This window comes from Drosophila teissieri, chromosome 2L, assembly GCF_016746235.2.
Source record: "Drosophila teissieri strain GT53w chromosome 2L, Prin_Dtei_1.1, whole genome shotgun sequence".
In the NCBI taxonomy this organism is placed as follows: domain Eukaryota; kingdom Metazoa; phylum Arthropoda; class Insecta; order Diptera; family Drosophilidae; genus Drosophila; species Drosophila teissieri.
The window spans coordinates 13,193,487-13,213,118 of NC_053029.1; the positions used below are offsets into that span (position 1 = coordinate 13,193,487).

General features: G+C 45.8%; 7 protein-coding genes across 8 annotated transcripts; 5 read left to right on the forward strand and 2 right to left on the reverse strand.

The window, feature by feature from the left end:
• Positions 1-958: 958 nt before the first annotated feature.
• Positions 959-6,420, forward strand: LOC122626202 (GATA zinc finger domain-containing protein 14-like). 2 transcript variants are annotated; one of them, XM_043806372.1, is made up of 3 exons: positions 969-4,834; positions 5,262-6,142; positions 6,256-6,420. In XM_043806372.1, exons 1-3 carry the CDS (start codon positions 2,392-2,394, stop codon positions 6,313-6,315), a joined length of 3,384 nt encoding a protein of 1,127 aa, XP_043662307.1. In that variant the 5' UTR covers positions 969-2,391; the 3' UTR covers positions 6,316-6,420. The 2 variants fall into 2 exon arrangements, with proteins under 2 accessions (XP_043662308.1, XP_043662307.1); XM_043806373.1 differs by lacking the exons at positions 5,262-6,142; positions 6,256-6,420 and adding an exon at positions 5,027-5,229 and having other exon boundaries at positions 959-4,834.
• A 66-nt stretch (positions 6,421-6,486) lies between these two features.
• LOC122616572 (PIH1 domain-containing protein 1-like) lies at positions 6,487-7,555 on the forward strand (the record flags this gene model as incomplete). Its single annotated transcript, XM_043792111.1, has 3 exons — positions 6,487-7,155; positions 7,224-7,367; positions 7,432-7,555. Coding segments are annotated over 3 exons (849 nt in total), but the record flags the coding sequence as incomplete, so codon positions are not given.
• A 440-nt stretch (positions 7,556-7,995) lies between these two features.
• On the forward strand, positions 7,996-11,531 carry LOC122615097 (uncharacterized transmembrane protein DDB_G0289901-like). Its single transcript, XM_043789991.1, has 3 exons — positions 7,996-9,933; positions 10,133-10,983; positions 11,048-11,531. The coding sequence occupies exons 1-3, from the start codon at positions 8,157-8,159 to the stop codon at positions 11,102-11,104; spliced, it is 2,685 nt and encodes an 894-aa protein (XP_043645926.1). The 5' UTR covers positions 7,996-8,156; the 3' UTR covers positions 11,105-11,531.
• A 191-nt stretch (positions 11,532-11,722) lies between these two features.
• LOC122617877 (protein D3-like) lies at positions 11,723-12,752 on the reverse strand. The gene has a single exon (XM_043793944.1). It carries the CDS (start codon positions 12,633-12,635, stop codon positions 11,868-11,870), a length of 768 nt encoding a protein of 255 aa, XP_043649879.1. The 5' UTR covers positions 12,636-12,752; the 3' UTR covers positions 11,723-11,867.
• On the forward strand, positions 12,741-13,647 carry LOC122617957. The gene has a single exon (XM_043794069.1). It carries the CDS (start codon positions 12,876-12,878, stop codon positions 13,503-13,505), a length of 630 nt encoding a protein of 209 aa, XP_043650004.1. The 5' UTR covers positions 12,741-12,875; the 3' UTR covers positions 13,506-13,647.
• Positions 13,648-13,896: 249 nt separating this feature from the next.
• On the reverse strand, positions 13,897-15,957 carry LOC122617794 (magnesium transporter NIPA2-like). The gene is made up of 2 exons (XM_043793820.1): positions 15,565-15,957; positions 13,897-14,988 (listed from the first exon to the last, which is right to left on the reverse strand). The coding sequence occupies exons 1-2, from the start codon at positions 15,863-15,865 to the stop codon at positions 14,132-14,134; spliced, it is 1,158 nt and encodes a 385-aa protein (XP_043649755.1). The 5' UTR covers positions 15,866-15,957; the 3' UTR covers positions 13,897-14,131.
• Positions 15,958-16,304: 347 nt separating this feature from the next.
• LOC122620173 (ATPase family protein 2 homolog) lies at positions 16,305-19,314 on the forward strand. Its single transcript, XM_043797518.1, has 3 exons — positions 16,305-16,741; positions 16,800-17,288; positions 17,341-19,314. The coding sequence occupies exons 1-3, from the start codon at positions 16,336-16,338 to the stop codon at positions 18,840-18,842; spliced, it is 2,397 nt and encodes a 798-aa protein (XP_043653453.1). The 5' UTR covers positions 16,305-16,335; the 3' UTR covers positions 18,843-19,314.
• Positions 19,315-19,632: the final 318 nt, after the last annotated feature.

Here is a 19,632-nt window from a genome sequence, read left to right on the forward strand (position 1 = left end):
CATCTGAAACGAGTATTTTCAGTTCGACATAATTAACGGCGAAACCTGTTCGCGCAGCGATTATATAAGCACAACACAACGGGCCGACGAAAACCCCCTTACAAAACTATTTTTCAATTGTACAAAAAGTGTGTCTTGCCCTTCCACCAACGCGAAATTTCTCTTTAAAACAAAAAACGTAAAGTCACGATGAGATGCTAAGCGAAATGGAATGGAGATCTCTTGGCTGCCTCAGAAAATCAAGGGAAAATCTTGACTTTCTCGTGCAAAATGCCTCTCTCTTCACAAACTGATACACTAATTGTTTGTTCTGGATCATGCCAGCCGGCATTAATTGTTTACAGCGCCAAAGAACAGTGATTTGTTTACGGAATATCAACCACACTCGACACTTGATGTCTTTATTAATAGGGAAACGCGGAGATAATGCTGACTGGTTGCACTTTGCCAAGTGCAAACTCTAAAAAAAAACAAATTATCCGTAGCGAGAAGGCAGCTCTTGATATCAGCTCCTTATCGGGGACCCCACAGCACAGCTGAACCTTATCGCGTGGCCCCTACTAGATTCTTCTATTGTGTTTGTCGTTACTCCAGTTATGAATTGCACATCGTAATCCCTATATTGCTTCTTATCGCCCACTGATTTGCTCTACTTGCTGCTGCTGCTGCTCCACAGCCTTAGACCGAGCTGATTGCTATCGGGCTGGCAGAGAAGCTGTCGAAACTATTGGCCGTAGACCATCTTTCAAGGCCTCTGACGTCAGTGGAGCCCACGCGGCAATTAACTTCTGTCGCCGTGTAAATCGTAGCTATGACAGAGAGACAAACCTTGCGCACTCCAATTTTACATTTTTTCTGTTATCAATTAAATATTCGCGCTACGAGCATGACAGAACAATTATTGTTATTATCAAACAATTTTCAATGTGAATCATCAATTTCTCGTGTATTTTTTGTTTTCTTCGTTTTTCGAGGAATGTTTGCGCGCGATTTTCTGGAGCCTTTCGGAAATTTCACAATTTCAGGCAAAGAATCTAGACACACATACACATCACATAGATACGAACGCACACTGGCACACTTGTTCCGCTTTGGCGGAATCCAACAACCACATATCGACATGGGAATCAAAAATGGACGGTGGTGGTGGTGTTCGTGGTGTTGCTGGTGGTATCGATGCCACTGAAATGTCACTTATAATTACCTCTACGTAGAGAAAAACTCGCTGCGATTCAAACGAATCGACTCTCGATTGGAGTGAATAGAATCGAAACGAGCCGTAGCGGTTGGGATCGGATCGTTTTTTGGATGGAGGTCAGCGGCAGAACACTTCAAATCGACGGACAACCGGCTCGCTACGAGCAAAAAAGGCAACTGAATGCGAAGCGAGCGCTGCGAACAAACTTATTTGTTTTCCCTTTCCGTGCTCAAAACAAAAATGAGATAATAGCGCCACCGCAGAGAGCGTTTGACTTGGCTCTTTTTGTGTCGGCGGCCGCCCGATCAATTAAAACCCCATGCCATCAAGGCCCGACTCTCCTATAATGCCGATGATTTTGGTCAGAATAAAAACCCAGCTGAAAGATACTGAGAGATAACGCGACTCTCTTCCGCGGCTTTAAGTGCCAAATGAGGCATATTTTCCTACTCTGGTGAAATTATTGTGAACCCATCTGGATACACGACGACACTCTTAAACGTTTGGTTGCCGCAAGAGCAACAGAAGTTGGCCCAAATGATAACGATATCAACAGTAGTCATACACATTTGAGAGGATTTAATGGGTGTTTGGCTGCGAATGCCTCCCGATTTTGGTATAAGCATGACCATACCTATTTGGTTTGTACGTGGTTCTTGGCTTGATTATCAGTTTATTGTGTTTTGGAGCCATAAATACATTTGTATATGCATACTTATGTTAATGCAGTGCTCAGTAGTTTCTAACCAGCCGACAGGATTTGCTATGAGTATCGAAATTATATACAAATACTGATTGAATAGCGAATCTAATCAATCTAAGCAAATGTTTAAATTAAACTATGAGATAGTGGCAGTGATTACTGTATAGATTGACAAAAACATCAAGCTTAGTCAGCATTTTGAAAACGACTGAAAAGGCCGTCATCAAGTTTTCATGCAACTGAAATTAACTTTTTTTTCAATTTGTTAAACCAATTAATTTTTTTAGATAATAGAAAGCCATAATGGTGGGAAGAATGGCAAAATAAAGCAAATCTATTTTACATTTCTAATAAAGTTTGTGTACATACTTTTAGTGAGCCCTGCATAATATGTCTATACTGTCATGAGTAGATTAGATTGGAATTGGTGTGCGAAACGTGACCATAGCTCTAACCCCAAACGTGTCTGCTTTTCTAAATTTCAAATTTCATGTGTGGTACCATGAAATTAGGAAACAGCGACCTGGACAATCGGCGCCAATTTCTCCGCGACCTCGGCGCCAGTCGGGTGTTGGCCAACGCCCTGGCGCAGCGCACCTTCAGCGTGCCCAAGTTCAACCTGCGCCAGTTCCAGCGCCAGAGGTTCCGCCTCAGCGTCGAGCTGGGCGACAGTCACCAGGATGTGGTGGACAAGGAGGTGCTTCGGGCCATCCAGGATGCGGTGGAGGGCCACGACGATGTCGAGTCGCGTCCACGCACTCCATCGCCGCCGCGGAACATTGATTGGCACTGTGCCAGGCGGGACAATTCGCCGGCGAGGAACGACCGATCGCGTCCTAGGAATCGGCAAAGGGAGGATAACTTCGTAGACCGGAGGGACAACAATCGCGGACTTGTGGAACAGCAGAACCCAGGACGGGAGCCGATCAATCGAAATCGGAATTTTAATCGCAATAATCCTGGCGTGAATCCTGCAGTCGAATTCAGTCGTAACAACCGCGGTGCAATCCAGCAGGAACCCAATCGCAATGCAAATGCGAAGGGCGTTAATCGAAATAATCGGAATATGGACAGAAGTGAATTTAATCGAAATAATCGCAATGCAAGTGACCAAGAACCCAACCGGGATAATCGAGATGCAAGTTTCAACCGAAATGAGAGTTCACGTCCTAATCCACAGGAATTCCGTGGTCCTAATAGAAATGCGAATCCCCAGGAACTCCGTGGTCCTAATAGAAACGCGAATCCCCAGGAATTCCGTGGTCCTAATAGAAATGCGAATACCCAGGAATTCAATCAGCCTAATAGAAATGCAAATGCACAGAACTTCAATCGCTCTATTAAAAATCAAAATCCGCAGGATTTCAATCGCCCTATTAGAAATCAAAACCCCCAGGAGTTCAATCGCAATAATCGTAATGCCAATCCAAAGGATTTCAATCGTAATATCCGTAATGCTGATGAGCAGGGATTTAATCACAATCGTAACGCAAGCAATGATGAATTCAATCGCAATAATCGTAACCGAAACAATGATGAATTCAATCGAAATAATCGTAATGTTAACAACAATGCATTCCCACAAGGACCTAACCGTAACAATCGTAATGCGAATGCACAATTCAATCGCAATACTTTAGCAGACGAACCCCACTTCAATAACCAACATTTTCAAGGACCAAATCACCACACCAACATTCGTGGTCAGGTGCCGAACAGAGGTCATCCCCCAAACTATGATAATTCCCAAGTAAACAAAAATCGCAGGCCTGGTAATCCGAACTTCGTTCCCATCCAACAAACCAACTTGGATCGAAACGCGATAATCGATGACGACATTCAGCTGCCCAGAGATCGATTCCGTTCCCCTGAAGCCCGCCCAAAACAACATGCACCATATATTGATCAGGATCCAAATAATATGGACGCCAGCATTGGCGGAAACCGTAGACCCCAAACGGGTCGCAATTATCAGCGTATAGTGAATGACAATCAAATAATACTACGTCGCACCGACTGGATTAACTCAAACGAAGAGAATCCAGATCACTACGGTCGAGACGACTATGTACCCGATGAACGCGACCTGCTGGAAGATGCACACTTCACCGATGACTCAGATGGTGCACCTATGGATGATGATCATGTTCGTGGACAGCAGTACGAATCTTTTGGTAGCCCAGAGGAGCGCGAGTTCAATCGCCACTCCAGGGGTAACCAAGCCAACCCCCGAGATCGTAACATCGATGATCGTAATTCATATGGACGCAATCGCAACGATCGTAACTTGGAGGGCACTAGGCGCCAGTTCGATCGAGAATTCGATCGCCGCAACTTAAACGACGACTTCAATCAGCGAAACAACTCTTCGCGTGGCGGTGACACCCAGCGTTTTCCCCGAAGGGAGGATGACACATTCCTAGGCTCAAATAGCCCTGATTTTCCACCGAACTATCAACAAACTATTCGCCGTGGATCGGGTTCCAACAGACCCATGGATCCCAATCAAACCAGACGAAACGTACCAAATGCCGATGAAACTGCACCAAGAGTGGGCCATTCTGGAGGTCCCCCACCGAACAGAACTAACTTAAATAATAAAATGACCAAAAATATAAATCCTGGTAGGAAGCCACAAATCAGTTCTGGCGCTCCTAATCAACCCAGGTCAAGTTCAATCACATCTCAAAATCGATTGGCAAGTCAAGATCGCAGTGCGACCTCACGGAATGTGAAGTCCGCTGCTCCCAGCCAAGGACGTGCAAGTCCAAACCAAAATATCAAGAAGTCAGCAGTCGCACCCAACACTCGTGCACCGCATCCAAACAAACCTATGAACACCAATCCTGGTGCATCCAAGCCTGGTCAGCCGGTAATCAAACCTAAACCACTGGCAACTAAGAACAACGCGGCCATGGCGAAACCACGCGCTGGTAAGGGATAAGCTTTTAAAATTTTTAATAAACTCCACATTTTATGCAAACCAATTACAAGCTGGCTAAAGCTTTTGAATTGGTTTTAAAGTGAAGAAATTGTTGCCTAATTAATTTAAAGCAACATTTGGAAGAACCTTGGAATGCAAACCCTTAAAAACATTTTTTTTTTTTCAATTATGACCCTAAAAGGATCTTCCCGATTTCAAAATCAAACTGCCTTAACGGAACCACCTTTCTCAAGCTAAAAGAATTTTTAAAAGAAACTTGTTTTCTTGGATTCAAACCCGATTCGAAGTTACCAACAGCACTTGGTATAAAACTTTACTTTATTCTTCGAGAAGCTGGTTACAAAAGTCCTTTTGTTTGGTTTGCATTCCTAAACTAACGGATATTCCCACCACAAAATACATGTTTAATTTTGCAGGGCAAAAGAGAAAAGCCGAGGCCACACATTTAGGGGCCTCGAACCGGGCTAACAAAGCCGAGCCAAAACGCCAGAGAGCGGAAACAGATCGCAGCTTCATTATAGCCGGAATTAGCCTGCCCTACATCAACAGCAATAGCAAGGAGCTGCCACAACCGGAGGCGGAGTCGTACGCGGTGACCTTCTTCGAGCAAACGCCCATCTACAACACAAACATATATGCCGAGGACGATGGCCATGTTGATGAAGACTCGGATGGGGATGAGGAGGACATGTCCGATGCTGAATCTCTGGACTCGAACCGGTCTGGTGTTCAGTCAAAAGTTAAAGGACGCAGTTCCAAGAAGAAGTTGCGCGCCCAGCTGCGCAAGGAATGGACCAAAATCTATAGAACCAATAACTACAAGGACTGGCACGCCTGGTGGAGCGATTACAAGTGGTGCGGCAGCGAGATCAACAAAAAGCTGGACAAGTACGGCGACCGCAGTCTGCGCCACCGCTTCGCTCCCATCGGCCGGAAAGGCTTGACCGAACAGACGATCAATCAGATCTTCAAAGCGGGCCACATGGGTCTGGAGAAGAACACCTTCAGCCATTACCGCAACATGCGTTCGATTTTCCTGCTGATGAACGAAACGTTCCTGCAGAGTTTGTCTGATGAACAATTGGAAAAGTTGCAGGACCTGATTCGTGGCATTCCAAATCACTTGTGGCTCTACAAGATCCGCAGCATGGTCTACCTTTGGGAAAGGTACCATGGCACTCTTAAAACCCAAAACCCCAAAAATATCACTAGTACTAAGGAAATCCAATCCATTGCGCGAGCATGGAAAAATCCTGTCTTTCACTGGTTGGCCAAGCAGGCCTTCGATGAGCTTAAGGTGAGAACCACAATTCCCAAAGCTAAAAGTATCTGAAAAACTTCAGAAAACGCATGTTTTTTTATCTGCAGCAATAATTATTGAACTGACACGAACCTTATCTTTATTTATAGGCAATCAGCGAGATCGCGTGGCCGGATCATAAAAAAATCTATCCCGGCTTGAAATCTTAATTAAATGCAAAACGAATTGCCCAAATGATTGTAGCTTGATGTGTATTAGATTGTATACGGAATAAAAGCCAAATAAAACAAGGGTTTTGCTTCTGCAATGGCCAATACGCTTGAATCACCTTCATATTTATCAGCAGCCAGATACTTTGCAAATAACAAACACATATAATCTTACCCACCTTTTCTTTTTTCCCATTAGGAATCTGCGTGAAAAGCTTCAAGACAAACAGTGATGAAAAGTTCTTCATCAACGTGTGCCAGGCTCCGGAAGTTCCAGCTCCGCAAGATGTCACCGAGGAGGAACTGATTGGCATACTGGAATCCACTACTCCTGGCTCGTTTCGAGTGCCCATGAGTATCTCAGAACCAAGGCATACTAAGGATCGTTCCGATAAAACCGTCGATGTCTGCGACATCGCCGTCAACCCAAAGTTTCTGGTGAAGATTCAGAAGTCGCAGCTCTTTAATAATTTCTTTTTGCAAATTGTCGCTGAGGCAATGAGCGAAAAGTATAATGTGCAGCTCAACATGGAAAAGACCATTATTCTGAACAATCGCAAGTTCATCGGCACTTTGGTCACTCATCGTGTGCGCAACGATGATGTGAAAAGGGCCCAGCCTGTGTCCGAAGATACTCCTGCTCTCACCAACCAGGAGGGGCGTGTGGCACCAGACAGCTCCGGGAAACTGGTGCAGGAGATCAACGAGAAGGATGCAGCAGCTATAAGGAGGAGTCGACAACCAGCCGGCGTTAGTGAGGAGTTGCAGTACAAACTTAGCGCTCGAGTTCGTCATGAGTCCGTAGATGAAATACATGCCGAGATCTACTTACCGAACTTCGTAAGATTGAAGCGGATGCACAGTAAAAGAAATTCGATTAATGGAGAAAAATCTGTTTTACTCCGCAGGTTTCTTCGCAGGAGTTCAGCCTCGTTGTTGGCGAGGATCGTATCGCAGTGGAATCCCACAAACAGGGCTATGTCTTCGACAAATTCGTCAACTACCGTCTGCAGCAAGATCGGGCTCAAGCTCTGTTCGATAAGACCACCAAGGTGATGCACTAAACCAACTGTGGAGGATCCAAATTTTTAATTTCTGTTTCTTCCCATTTTTTAGATGCTTCAGGTTCGCATTCCCGTGTTCAGTAACTAAAAACACAAATTTTAATCACTTCTTATGTTTGTCATAATGAAACATCGCCGCTGTGATAATGTTAATAAAGGCACAAGTTTGAAAATTATTTGTATTCTTTTATTTTATTCAAAAATACCCAAGCTGCTGGTTGGTAAAGATAGGAAACGGGTTTACTCTTTTATAAACTAGTAAATACTTAATATTTAAAAATCATTAGTAAAACAATTTGTTAAAATACTTCATAAAATAAGATGACTAAAAGAATAATAGCTAGTTCTTTTGTCAAACAATTTTTGCTAACGGTATTTTTTTTTTTATGGGAAAGTGATTGATTTAAATATAACCGAAAATATGTGTATATAAACTAGAACAGTCATTTGATGGAAAATCTATTCGCAGAAATTATTAATTAACTAATTAAATAAATATTGATTAATATTTCTATTTAATTTAACCGCGGTATTTTTCATTTGCTGTTGGTATATTTCGGTAAAAAATACCAACGTCAAATCGGACTTATTACCATTTTGTGTAGCCGGCTTTCATTGCGTTGCAACCCTGGCTGTCAGACAGAGAAAAAATCGGGGAAAGGAAAGCATTTTTTGGGGCGCGCTTGTTGTGTTGGAAAAAATCGCAAAGAAGCCAGTTAATTGGAAGTAGCGGCGAGTGCTCGACGAAAAGGTAACTCCGGGTAAGCACTATTCGGAATGGACTACCGCCAAATGAAGAACGACGCTTACGGCATTGGCCAGCGGCGCGGAATGGGGAGCTCCAGCGTCGGTGGTGGAGGAGGAGGCGGAGGCGGGATGTATTCCTCAAACTTCGGCGGTGGCGGCGGCGGTGGTAGTGGCGCCAATTTCGGCGGAGGCGGCAATAACAGTGGCGGAGGCTACGGCGGCAATCCAGGTGGAGGAGGCTACAGCGGCAACCGGAATTCCAGTCCAGATGGTGGCAACTTCAGTCGCGGTGGCGGCGGCGGTGGCTACAACAACATCAACAGTGGCGGCAACAACAGCTACCAACGTTCCGGAGACGGAGATCGGACCGGATTCAATCCAAGCAACCAGCGTTTCGGCGATAATTACCAGGACAACTTTCGTGGCGGCCAGTCCTCCAATTTCGGACAAGCGAACAGGGGCTCATCCAATTCGGGCAACGTAGCCCGCTTGCTAGAACTGGAAAACCGTCTGCCCGGTAACTCTGGTAATTTTAACATGGACCGCAATACGGACAACTATCGAGGTCCCCAGTCGCAGGGAAGCGGCGATAGATTTTTCAACGATGAACCTAGAAATCAGGGATCTTTCGGTAACTTCGGTCCCAACGATGGAGTCCCATTTGGCGGCAACAGTGGTTCCTCCTTTAGCGGCAACAACGGCCCCTCTTTTGGTGGAAACAATGGCCCCGCTTTTGGAGGCAATAATGGACCTTCCTTTGGAGGAAGCGATGTCCCTTTTGCTGGAAACACTGGTCCCTCATTCGGAGGAAACAATCAACGCAACTTCAACAATGACAATTTCTCAAACAGAGGACCTAACTTTGATGACCAGCGTTCTGGCTTCAATGATTCCTACGGACGCGGTGGAAATCAGGGAAACTTTGGCCAGAACTCTGGAAACTTTGGGGAGAACAATAGGGATTCAGGAAACTTCAACAACCGCGGACCGGCTGTCGGAGGATCCGGAGGCCCAGGCTTTAACCAAAATTCTGGTGGCAACTTTGGCAACAACAATTCCGGAGGCGGCTTTAGCAACAACATTAGTCGCACCTTCCAAGACTCTCGCAACAACTGGAACAAATCCCAAACCTCCTCGTTCCAGAACGCTGGGTATCAATCCAACAGTAGGAGTGGTGGTGCCAGCGGAGGAGGAGGCGGCGGCGTCGGAGGTGGAGGTGGTGGCGGCGGAGGAGCAGGAGGAGTTGGTGCCGGTGGCTCTGGATGGGAAGCTAGTCAGCGCGCCTTTAACTCGAAGCGCAATCAGCTGCAGAAGATGAATCTAAACAATGGCGGCTCTGTCCGCAAGCCAGGTCCACAGCCTGCCGCCAGGGCGGTCCAGAACTTGCGCAACAATCCTCAGAAGGCTGCAGCAATCGTTAAAACCGCGGGCACGCCCATTGTGGCCAACAACAGGAACAACCAGCCTAACAAGCCCGCCAACCAGCGACCGGGCAATGCGGCTGGAGTACAAAAGAAACTACCCGTTGCAGCACCAACTCAGTATAAAGTCAACAACTTAGTTCCCAAGGCGAGTACGGCTGCAGTAGCCAACAAGAAGCCTCCGGTGGCTGGACAAGCCGTGAGGAGCGGACCGCAAGCAGCCAGGACCGGACCACAGGGATTGAAAACTGGACCACAGCTGCAGAAGACGGGACCACTGGCACCTAGGACTGGCCAGCAGGCAGTAAAAGGTGGACCACAAGTAGGCAAGCCAGCAGGAGTGCCTAATAGGCCACCAAATGCTCCTGGATACCCCGTCCAAGTTGGTAAGATGAAGTTTCTTTTTCTTAAACCTTTAAGATTTAATAAGCTTAAAAACAAGTTTAGTTAAGCAAATAAGTATATTCCGAGGTGCTACAAAACTCTTCCAACTGAAGGACTGTTCCAATTCCTTTTGTAGAGATTTCCGGAGCAACCAGGAATAGTTTTACTACTTTCAAGTCCCTAATATATGATGCATTGCAGGCCAGAAGCGTGTAGCCCCAGCTCCACCGCTGGAAACTGAGGCTGCCTCCAAGTCGGTCAAGAAATGGCGACGCGTGGCACGCAAGCGCGGATTCCTAATTGGCGGATTCAGGATTCCCTATCTCAACGATCAGCCGAAAAAGCTCCCACAACCCGAGGCGGACTCATATGCCTTGACCTTCTTCGAACAAACCTTCAATTACAGTACAAACCAGGACGCCACCGAGGAGGACTTCCTAGAGGCGGCCGTAGTGCTCAACGAGGATTCGGAAGACGAATCGGTTGCCGACGACGCCAAGTCGGCTCGCAAGCTTTCGAAGCGCAACAGGAAGCGCATAAGGTCCGAGTGGGCACCGCTGAACGAATCGAAGAAATATAATGATTGGGGCAACTGGTGGAAGGACTACAAGAATGTGGGCGAAGAAATCGACCAACAGCTGTTGGAGTGCGGGAACCTGAACCTGGAGCATTGCTTCCTTCCCAATCTGCCCAAGCTCACCACAGAGCAGGTGGTTTACGCCATCATAAAATCGGCACACTTCGGTCTCGAGAAGAATGCCGATGTGCCGTACGACACTATGAAGACCATCTTTACGTTGATGAACCGCACCCTTCTGGATAACCTTACGGATCTGAACATGGTGGAGATCCAGGACATCATTCGCGGCATACCCAACGACCTCTGGGTATACAAGTTGCGCAGCATGGTCTTCCTGTGGGCCAAGTACAAGAGCATTACCAATTCCAAGTCCACCGCCGAGGACGACGTCAAGGATCAGCAGGCAATCGCTCGCGAATGGAAGAGTCCATGCTTCCACTGGCTGGCCAAACAGGCTTTCGACGAGCTAGTGGTGAGTTGATCAAATATTCTGCAACCTTTTTATAATCAACTAAAACTAAACTTACTTCTTATAGGCAATCAGCGAAACCGAATGGAAAGACCACCGCACCGTCTTTCCCTCTATAGAGTAAAGCAATTTGAAAATTAGACATACCCTCCTTCTCAACACCCAAACATACATTGGTCCCAACATTGGACCGAACAGAAAGTAGGTTCTTCTTCAGCATTATTTTATCGATTGTATGATTTTGCATCTAGTTGTATTAGAGACCTTTATTATTGCACACATGAAGAACCATCTCCTGACTTTAAGAAGTGGTCTGTAATTAAATCAGAATGCTTTTACAAATAAAAAAAATTTACCCAGAAGGGTGTATTATGCGCTCTGGGAAATTACTATAATACTGATCAGAAACGTTCTTCCTACTAGGAAGGTCGATTGCAATTATGTCTTGTATCTTCAAAACATGTATTTGGGTAAGATATATTAATTCAAGTTCATAAAATTGTATATGACGCTAGAAGAATCCTATTGATAAAGAAGTAGATTGTAATTGGAACGAATAAAAAATAAATATCCAGCTCAAAAACTATTCTCTCATTATACGGTGCCAAAATATTAATTAAAATTAATTCAGCGTTTGAATATTTAAAGGATTATTTAAGGTTCGAATTTATATTAGATAAGATAAAATTTAATACGTGTAAAACTCATATCTTGGATGAACTGCAAGATAAGATACAGTGACTTAAGATGTCTTTAACAATTTTATTGCCAGCAACACAGTTTTTCACATAGTGTTCATTGGTGTCTTTAATTTCTAGGTTACAATAGATTTGAGGATCGAATCCAATTCAAACTGGCTTATATAAGCATGGTTCATGGCGTGCAAATTAAGCGCCCAGCTGCTTGTAGAGGATGGGCACATAGTCGTCGTACTCCGCCTGGTAGAGGTTACCGGCAATGGGATTGCCGAGGGCGTACTTCCTGGCGAACTCAGCGATCTTGAAGCCGCCGCGTCCATCTGCGCTGTTGTTGGGCAGCTTCTTCTCGTCGAAGGTGAGCTTGCACCTCTGCTCGTAGATCAGGAAAACGTAGCGATGGAGTCCGGTGTCTGGTGGTGGACCGGATCCCACGTAAGCGGAGAGAACCTCGCCCTTGGCGACATCTGCACCGGGTATGTTGCCCACCAGCCAGTGGTGCCACTCCCTGAACTTGGGATCCTTGCGACTCGGCGCATCCGGATCGGTCATGCAGAGGGTGTACAGCTTATTGGCGTCCGCCTCCCACTTCACGCACGGCTCATCCTTCACCTGGGTGGGGGTCAGCACCTGACCCGGCTTCACGACAATATCGCCGGCATATTCCACCACAGCCGTCTGCGCCGGGGCCTTGGCGATCACATCCGGAACTACGCAGTGCTCCTCCATGGTTTTGTCTATTTTTTCGCAAGAATACTGCCGCTGAGATGCGCTAAATGCAGAGATTGGTTCCTTGGTTAGGAAAGACTGGCTAAAAGTTTTCAGCGTTCTAATGGCGGCCGGAAAGTTGACAGCTGCATAGTTGACATTCACAGCGGTTGATCGGGATAAATCTTTTCTAAGTCCACTTAGAGCGCTGCGGTTGAGATTACGCAACACCCTTAACCTCGTAGAAATCATCCTTACTGCTTAAGTAAACCAAATTGGATTAATTAAGAAAACGGTTTATTGTTTTCTTTGCTGGCTGTATATCGATAAGCTGCGATTCACCTGGAAGCGATTATCTTGGTTATCGGTATCGATAGAAATGTAGTGTTTTTGAATTTAGTTTTCTTAGAAAATATTAGCATAGTCTACTTTAAAAGGCCTTTCCTGGATATGAAAATTAAGTTGTGAATTCTTAAAGCAACTGAAAGCATCATGGCATGGGTGCCCAAGACGCGGTTCGAGCACGACCTGGTGCAATTGGAGCCGGGCTTTAATCTGGTTCATGGACAGATCGCCTACGAGCTGATGAAGAAACAGGAGTTCTCAAAAGTCGTCCCCATGAATACCTACGAGTACTTGGCAGCCCGTGAAGATCTGCTTGGATATGGGACGCCGGGCGGAAAGGGGCGGGAAATCCGTCAAAGTCTGCAAATGATGGAGAAGATTCAGAGAGTAGCTGGCACCAAGCCGCTGGGCGAGCACGCCACAATGGAGGACTGGGATGACACCACAACGGTGGAGAAGGAGGCGTTGGCCATCATCCGAAACTTCGGAAGAATGCCAGTTAGACAGGATCCACTACCCCTCCATCCACAGACTCGCTTACCAGTTCAAAATGAAAGCCAGCGATTTCCTCTGATCACAGATCCCGAATTCTTCACACCACGAAAAATTCGCAGACCAAAGGAGCTTCCGCCAGAGGAATTCAGTCCTAATAGCTCAGCAGATGACTCATTCCACACCGCTGAAAGTCTGAGCAGCTGCATCTGGCTGTACGGATCGAAATATCCAGAGAAGAGTAGCAAAGAGAGTAGGATGGACAACTTTATTGAATTATATTAAGACAATCCCAGTTGAGCTGGGTAAGAACAAGGAGATAGAAGATTTATATTACAAATTTGATAAGGAATTAGTTAAATGCGACCATAATCGAGCTATAGAGCATGTACTGAATTATTCGAAATAAATATTGTTTAAAGTTCAATTTGCAACGGTCTACACTTGTCTATGTAAGTCGCATTTTTAAGAGGAAGTTCTAAACAGCTTTTTCTTTATTTTTTTTAATCACAAATGTATGGTATTATTAAACCAGTCATATTTGCTGTATCTAATCACTCCAAAAGGCTTAACTTGTATTACTGTGCAGTTTATTCAGTTAACACCATGAATATCCTAAGAAAAACCAATGAAAACCATTTTGGGTTTATATCAAAAATAAAAATACAATTACAAATCATTTTCGTAAAGTAAGTCGTGTTTAATATAAGTGTAACCTAAACCTACGTTCTTATACTAGCGAATGTATGAATAACAAGAGCGATGGAACAATAGATGGCGATGAGATGAAGGTGAATGCAGGTGATATGCACAGATATTTGGACCAATGCTTCGTTTACGGAATAAAACCAACCTTGTCTTCAGGTCAATCGCTGCAAGGGATGCAACTAGACCTGGTAGCGCTGCTTGTGTCAGGCCTTCCGGAAGATGTCGCTGGATCCGTAGGACAGGCGGCGTTCCTTGGTATTGCTGGTGACCAGCACCTCCTCGTCGAACTGCGACACTCGCTGCATTTTCGGTCGCATGAGACCTCGTACATCATTCAGCGATATATCAATATCTCTGAAAGCGTTGAGCAGGAACACAGCTGTGATAACGATGAGGAAGCCGCACACATCGCCGAGGATATCGTCGAACCGCATGTGGGTGAACTCCTTGAACAGGATGGCAGAGGCAGCTATCACCAGGGTGGTGAACATCACATAGTACACTGGAGTCACTATACTAGTATTGAATATATCCAGCGCCTTGTTCAGATAGTTCATCTGGATGGCTATGAAAGTGACGGTGACCACGATCAAGAACCATGGCATCCATGTGAGGAACACGTTTCCTCCGTTATTCAGCGTCTGCCGAATGGCTAGGCCCAATGCCTTGCAAGACATCACAGTCAGAGAACCGATTCCGGAGCACAAGAAGATATAAACCACCACGTTGGTGTGGCCATGGCGTGGGGCAATAAAGCAGGCCACAAACACCGTGGAGCCGACGATGCAGATCACGTACAGGATGAACACCGGGTCCAACAGCATGTCAAATAGAAGCTGTAGATCCTCGACCTCCTTCTCTTTGGGCGAGTGAATCACAATGATGGTGGATCCTAGTATGCACAGAAAGCAGCCTATCTTTCCCAGCAGGTTAAGCTTCTCGTTGAGGAATCTGGAGGCCATCACGGCTGAGATGATTACACTCAGAGCGCCCAACGGGGTGACCAACGAAGCGGGGGCAAAGGCGTAGGCCGCAAAGTTGGCCGCTTCTCCCACACCCACTGAAAGAAATAAGCATAGCAAGTGAGTCATAAGGTCAGTGTGATAAGGGGTTCTGTTTTCCTGATAATATACCCTTGCAGGCGGTATTCAAATTTCCTGGGAAGGTTTGCTACTAATAATTGATTTTCTAGATTAACCAAGCTTCTAAGCACATATGCACGTAACTGTTATCAGTCTGTTCTAAAGATTGTTTGTTAAATGTTTACAAATGCTCTAATTTGCGTTGTGCGACGTAGGTAATCGAAAACTATTACAGTCGGACTTCTGTGCTATTTCTTAAGTTCCAAAAACCGATCCGTCTTAATCAGATTATTTTTGTGAATTTGGAAATATTCAAATGACACACATCAGGAACGTAAGTTTGAGATAGCATGAAAAATTTTATGAAAAACAAATATTTACTAATGACTCTGAATATGGAATACACGGAAAAGGGTTATCCGCACTTAGTTATCGTAGCTTTTGAATTTCACAGTATCTTAACACCATTACTCATAGAGCATATAAACACTAGAATATTCACACTGCAAGGGTATTCCGGAAACCAAGTCTTCTTTGTTTCGTTCTTCACTCACTTGTTAGAAGACCCGCCCACCAGATCCACTCCCTCAGATATCCAAATCCTCCGGCTGACGCCCGCACCTCGCCGTACCTGCTCAGTCGGATGAGCGCCTTCTTCTTGATGATGAAGCTGGAGCCGATGAAGAAGCAGGAGGAGATCGCCAGGCCAACGCCGATGTAGAAGTCCGAATTGGACACTGCCTCCGCCACCGAAAGGGGAGCGGTGTCAGGCGATTGGTTGGCTTCTCCCGGGAGCATGCCCCCCACCGTCATCTGGGGCATCTGCAGTGATGAGGCTTCGCCGTCGCTGTTCATGGCTAATACGCTATGTGATCCGCTCCTGCTTTTTGCACTAGGAAGTCTGAGTCACAAGCCAACAACGAATCTCAGAGTGGCTGCGTGCGAACAGCGGGAAAATACCGCGCTCAGGGATGGCAGCTAGACTTACTGCAAAGTTAGCTATTTTTAAGCCATAACTCCACAGGCTTACTCTACCGAAACTGTAAAATTGTAAAGGTTATTTTTATTTGCTTTGCTTAAAGATTACTGTTACTAATTTTTTGATTGAGCGAGGAAAGTTGATGAATATATACATATTAATATACAATATACAAAATGAAATGAATTATTAGATAGCATTCCGTTCGCCGTAACTTTGTTTTCTGTTTAGCTATACTAATATCTAGCTATTTTTAGCCACGATCTGCCAGAGCTGGTTCTTAGTTGCCATTCGCAACGAACGATTCCACCCACAATGAAAACAAAACGTGCAACCGGCCAACGAAATGCCGCCAAAGTCGAGCAGCAAGAAAAACCAGGTTACTTGGTACCACTGCGAGTCCTGCGGCGTCCACATTCCCTCGAAAGCGAGAGAGAACCACGAGGGCTTGTGCTCCGCAATCAGCCAGGACGATGTTGGCCCCGATTCCGAGGCGGAGTACGTCCGGAGTGGGGCAATCTATACTAGAAGCCTTCAGCAGCGCAACTTTGAGGTGGAGTCCCTGAAGGATCTGCCCGCCAAGTATGCCAATATGCTAGTCTTCGTCTCCGAGGGTGCGATGCAATTGGCACAGCTGCACATCGGACAACATGTGGTGCTGGAAGCTCCTTCGACGTCGGAGCAGCCGCTGGTTAGGATTGTATGGCCCACAACGGAGCAATTCCTCACCACAGTATTTGTCAGTGAAGGGGGTATGTTATTTGAACTTTTAAAAGGGCTTTGAGCATTAATTAACTTAGTTTTTGCCAGATTTTAAACTCCATTGTACGCAATTAAGAGGAAAGCTACTCAAGATCTCTGCCCTGCCTCACAGTCGCCTCACTGCGGCTGCCAGCATTTCCCTGAAGCATATAAACGGCACAGAGACTTCCCTGAAGTTAGGACAACTACAGGACGCCATTGCTCTTCTCAAACGAGACATGGTCAACAGGGTATTCTGCAAGGACAGTCTAATACACATGAATTTCTTTAACAAATCGCTGACTTTTCGCCTGGAGCGATGGCAGAGCACAGTGGAAGAGGCTCTTGCTGGTCTCAGCCTAGAATCAAAACCGTTGCAGTTCATCCAGGTTACCAACGTTACTAAGGTTCAACTAATAGAAAATGCAAATCAGCAGCAGGAGGAGCAGAAGATAAGTCACAGGATCATCAAATCCCAAATAGGCGGGCTGGATAGGCAATTGCAACTGGTGGAGGAGAGCATGGAGTACGCTTTGGGCTTCCGAGCATTGCCGGCAGGTAAGTGGAACATAAGATTCACATTAAACCAATTTATTGTTTTATATTAAAGGTCTCAGGGTTTCCCGCGGACTGCTCCTGTACGGCGCCACTGGCTGTGGCAAGTCCATGGTTCTGGAAGCCATGTGTGCAGTGGCAGAGGAGCGTAGTCAGGAACGTGTCCAGCTTATACGCATCAACAGCGGCGAAGTTTACAGCAAATTCCTGGGGGAAACGGAACAGAAACTGGGTGCTATATTTGAGCGTGCCTACAATCACTATCCGCATCCAACGTTGCTGCTGATTGAGGATGTCCACAACTTGTGTCCCAAGCAGGAAAGCAGCGATCTTGTCAAGCGAGTCTCATTGGCCTTTTTATCCCTGCTGGATCAGCTAAGTACTCCCAGCCAGCTAAAGGGAAGCAAAACTTTCGTCCTGGCCACTAGTTCTCAGATCGATGCCCTGCATCCGAGCATTCGGCGAGCTGGTCGATTGGACAGTGAAGTGGAGTTGGGTGCTCCCAGCTCTCAGGCAAGGCTGGAAATTCTGAAATGCCTCATCCAGTCGGTGGCGCATCAGCTGAGTGATGAGGAAGTGGAACACGTTTCATCTATTACCCATGGCTACGTGGGAGCAGACCTAGCAAATCTCGTTTATGCAGCCATGCTACAGGCGCAACCGAATCCCCTACAGATGCTGCACCTACAAGCTGCTCTGACCCGCATCAAACCATCGGCGATGCGTGAAGTGCTCATCGAATGTCCCAATGTGCAGTGGTCAGACATTGGCGGTCAGTCCGAGCTCCGTTTGGCGATGCAGCAGGCCATCGAGTGGCCACTGCTGCATGCGGAGAAGTTCCAACGCCTGGGCATCAAGCCGCCAAGGGGTATCCTCATGTTTGGACCGCCAGGCAACTCAAAAACCATGATTGCCAAGGCCCTTGCCACCGAAAGCAAGCTTAACTTCCTGTCAATCAAGGGACCAGAGCTCTTTTCCATGTGGGTGGGCGAATCGGAGCGAGCGGTGCGAGAGGTCTTCCGAAAAGCTCGTCAGGTGGCACCCGCCATAGTTTTCTTCGACGAAATCGACGCCATCGGTGGTGAGCGTTCGGAGGGCGATGGTTCCGGCTCTGGTTCCTCCGTAAAAGAGCGAGTTCTCACGCAACTGCTCACCGAACTGGATGGCGTGGAGGCCCTGCAAAATGTCACCATAGTGGCTGCCACCAATCGTCCAGATATGATCGATAAGGCGCTGCTTCGTCCGGGCAGAATTGACCGAATCCTCTACGTAGGACTACCACAATGCGAAGCACGCAGGGAAATCCTAAAGATCAAACTTCGCGCCATGCCGATATCGAACGATGTGGACATGGAGAAGTTAGTGCAGCTGACGGAGGGATATTCCGGAGCAGAAATACAAGCCGTGTGCCATGAGGCTGCCCTGAGAGCCTTGGAGCAAAGCTTTGAAGCGGAGGATGTAAAGTGGACGGACTTCGAGCACGCTTTGAAGGCGGTGCCTCCGCGGACTAGCCCTGAATTGCTAAAACTCTATGAAGATTACCTTAAACGAAAGTAGATTTAGTGATCGGGGAACTATATCAACGACATGGGCAAATGCTTTAGCTGCTTAGAACTATTTTAAGATTGATTGTGATGACTGTTGAGGCAGAATCTGCCAAACAATGACGATAAGATTACAGAAAACAAATCTGCTTAATTGGCTAAAAGAAATTACCTTGTTATTACCTCTTTAAACCTCTTTACTGGATCTGCCTTTAAACCAAACTGCTTATTGTAAAGTAAAACCGATTAGAGATATATGGTTGACTTTGGTGTTTAGACCGTTCTAAAATTATAATTTAGTGTCTACAGATTAGACTATCAAGATAAGATGGCGAAAACAGACCTATCGGTGATAACTTCAATGCTCTGTTTTTACCCTCTAAAACTGAAGAGTATCATTCTCTTGATTGTGGACATCAAGAGCCAACGATGAGATCTAAACAAATTTCCAATTAATGCGTCACTTAATTGCCAATAAACTGATGTGGAACAACCCAAGAATCTTGATTTTTGTTGGTGTGTGATAAATTGGCTTACTTTGCAATCATGCGAATGGAGAGCTGGGTGTCACCAAAATACAACTTATTTTAAATTTATCACTTTCAGTGCTCTGTGATCTATAACCCAATCCATAAACGTAACGTATAAACGTTAATTGAATGTAGATAAATGAATATTTCACGGTCTTTTGAGGTCATACAGTAGTTGCCAAAAATATATGAATGTTGTACAATTTAATCTCATGATGAGACACCAAAACATATATTCATTTTTGGGTTTTTTTATGTCTTATCATTAACACT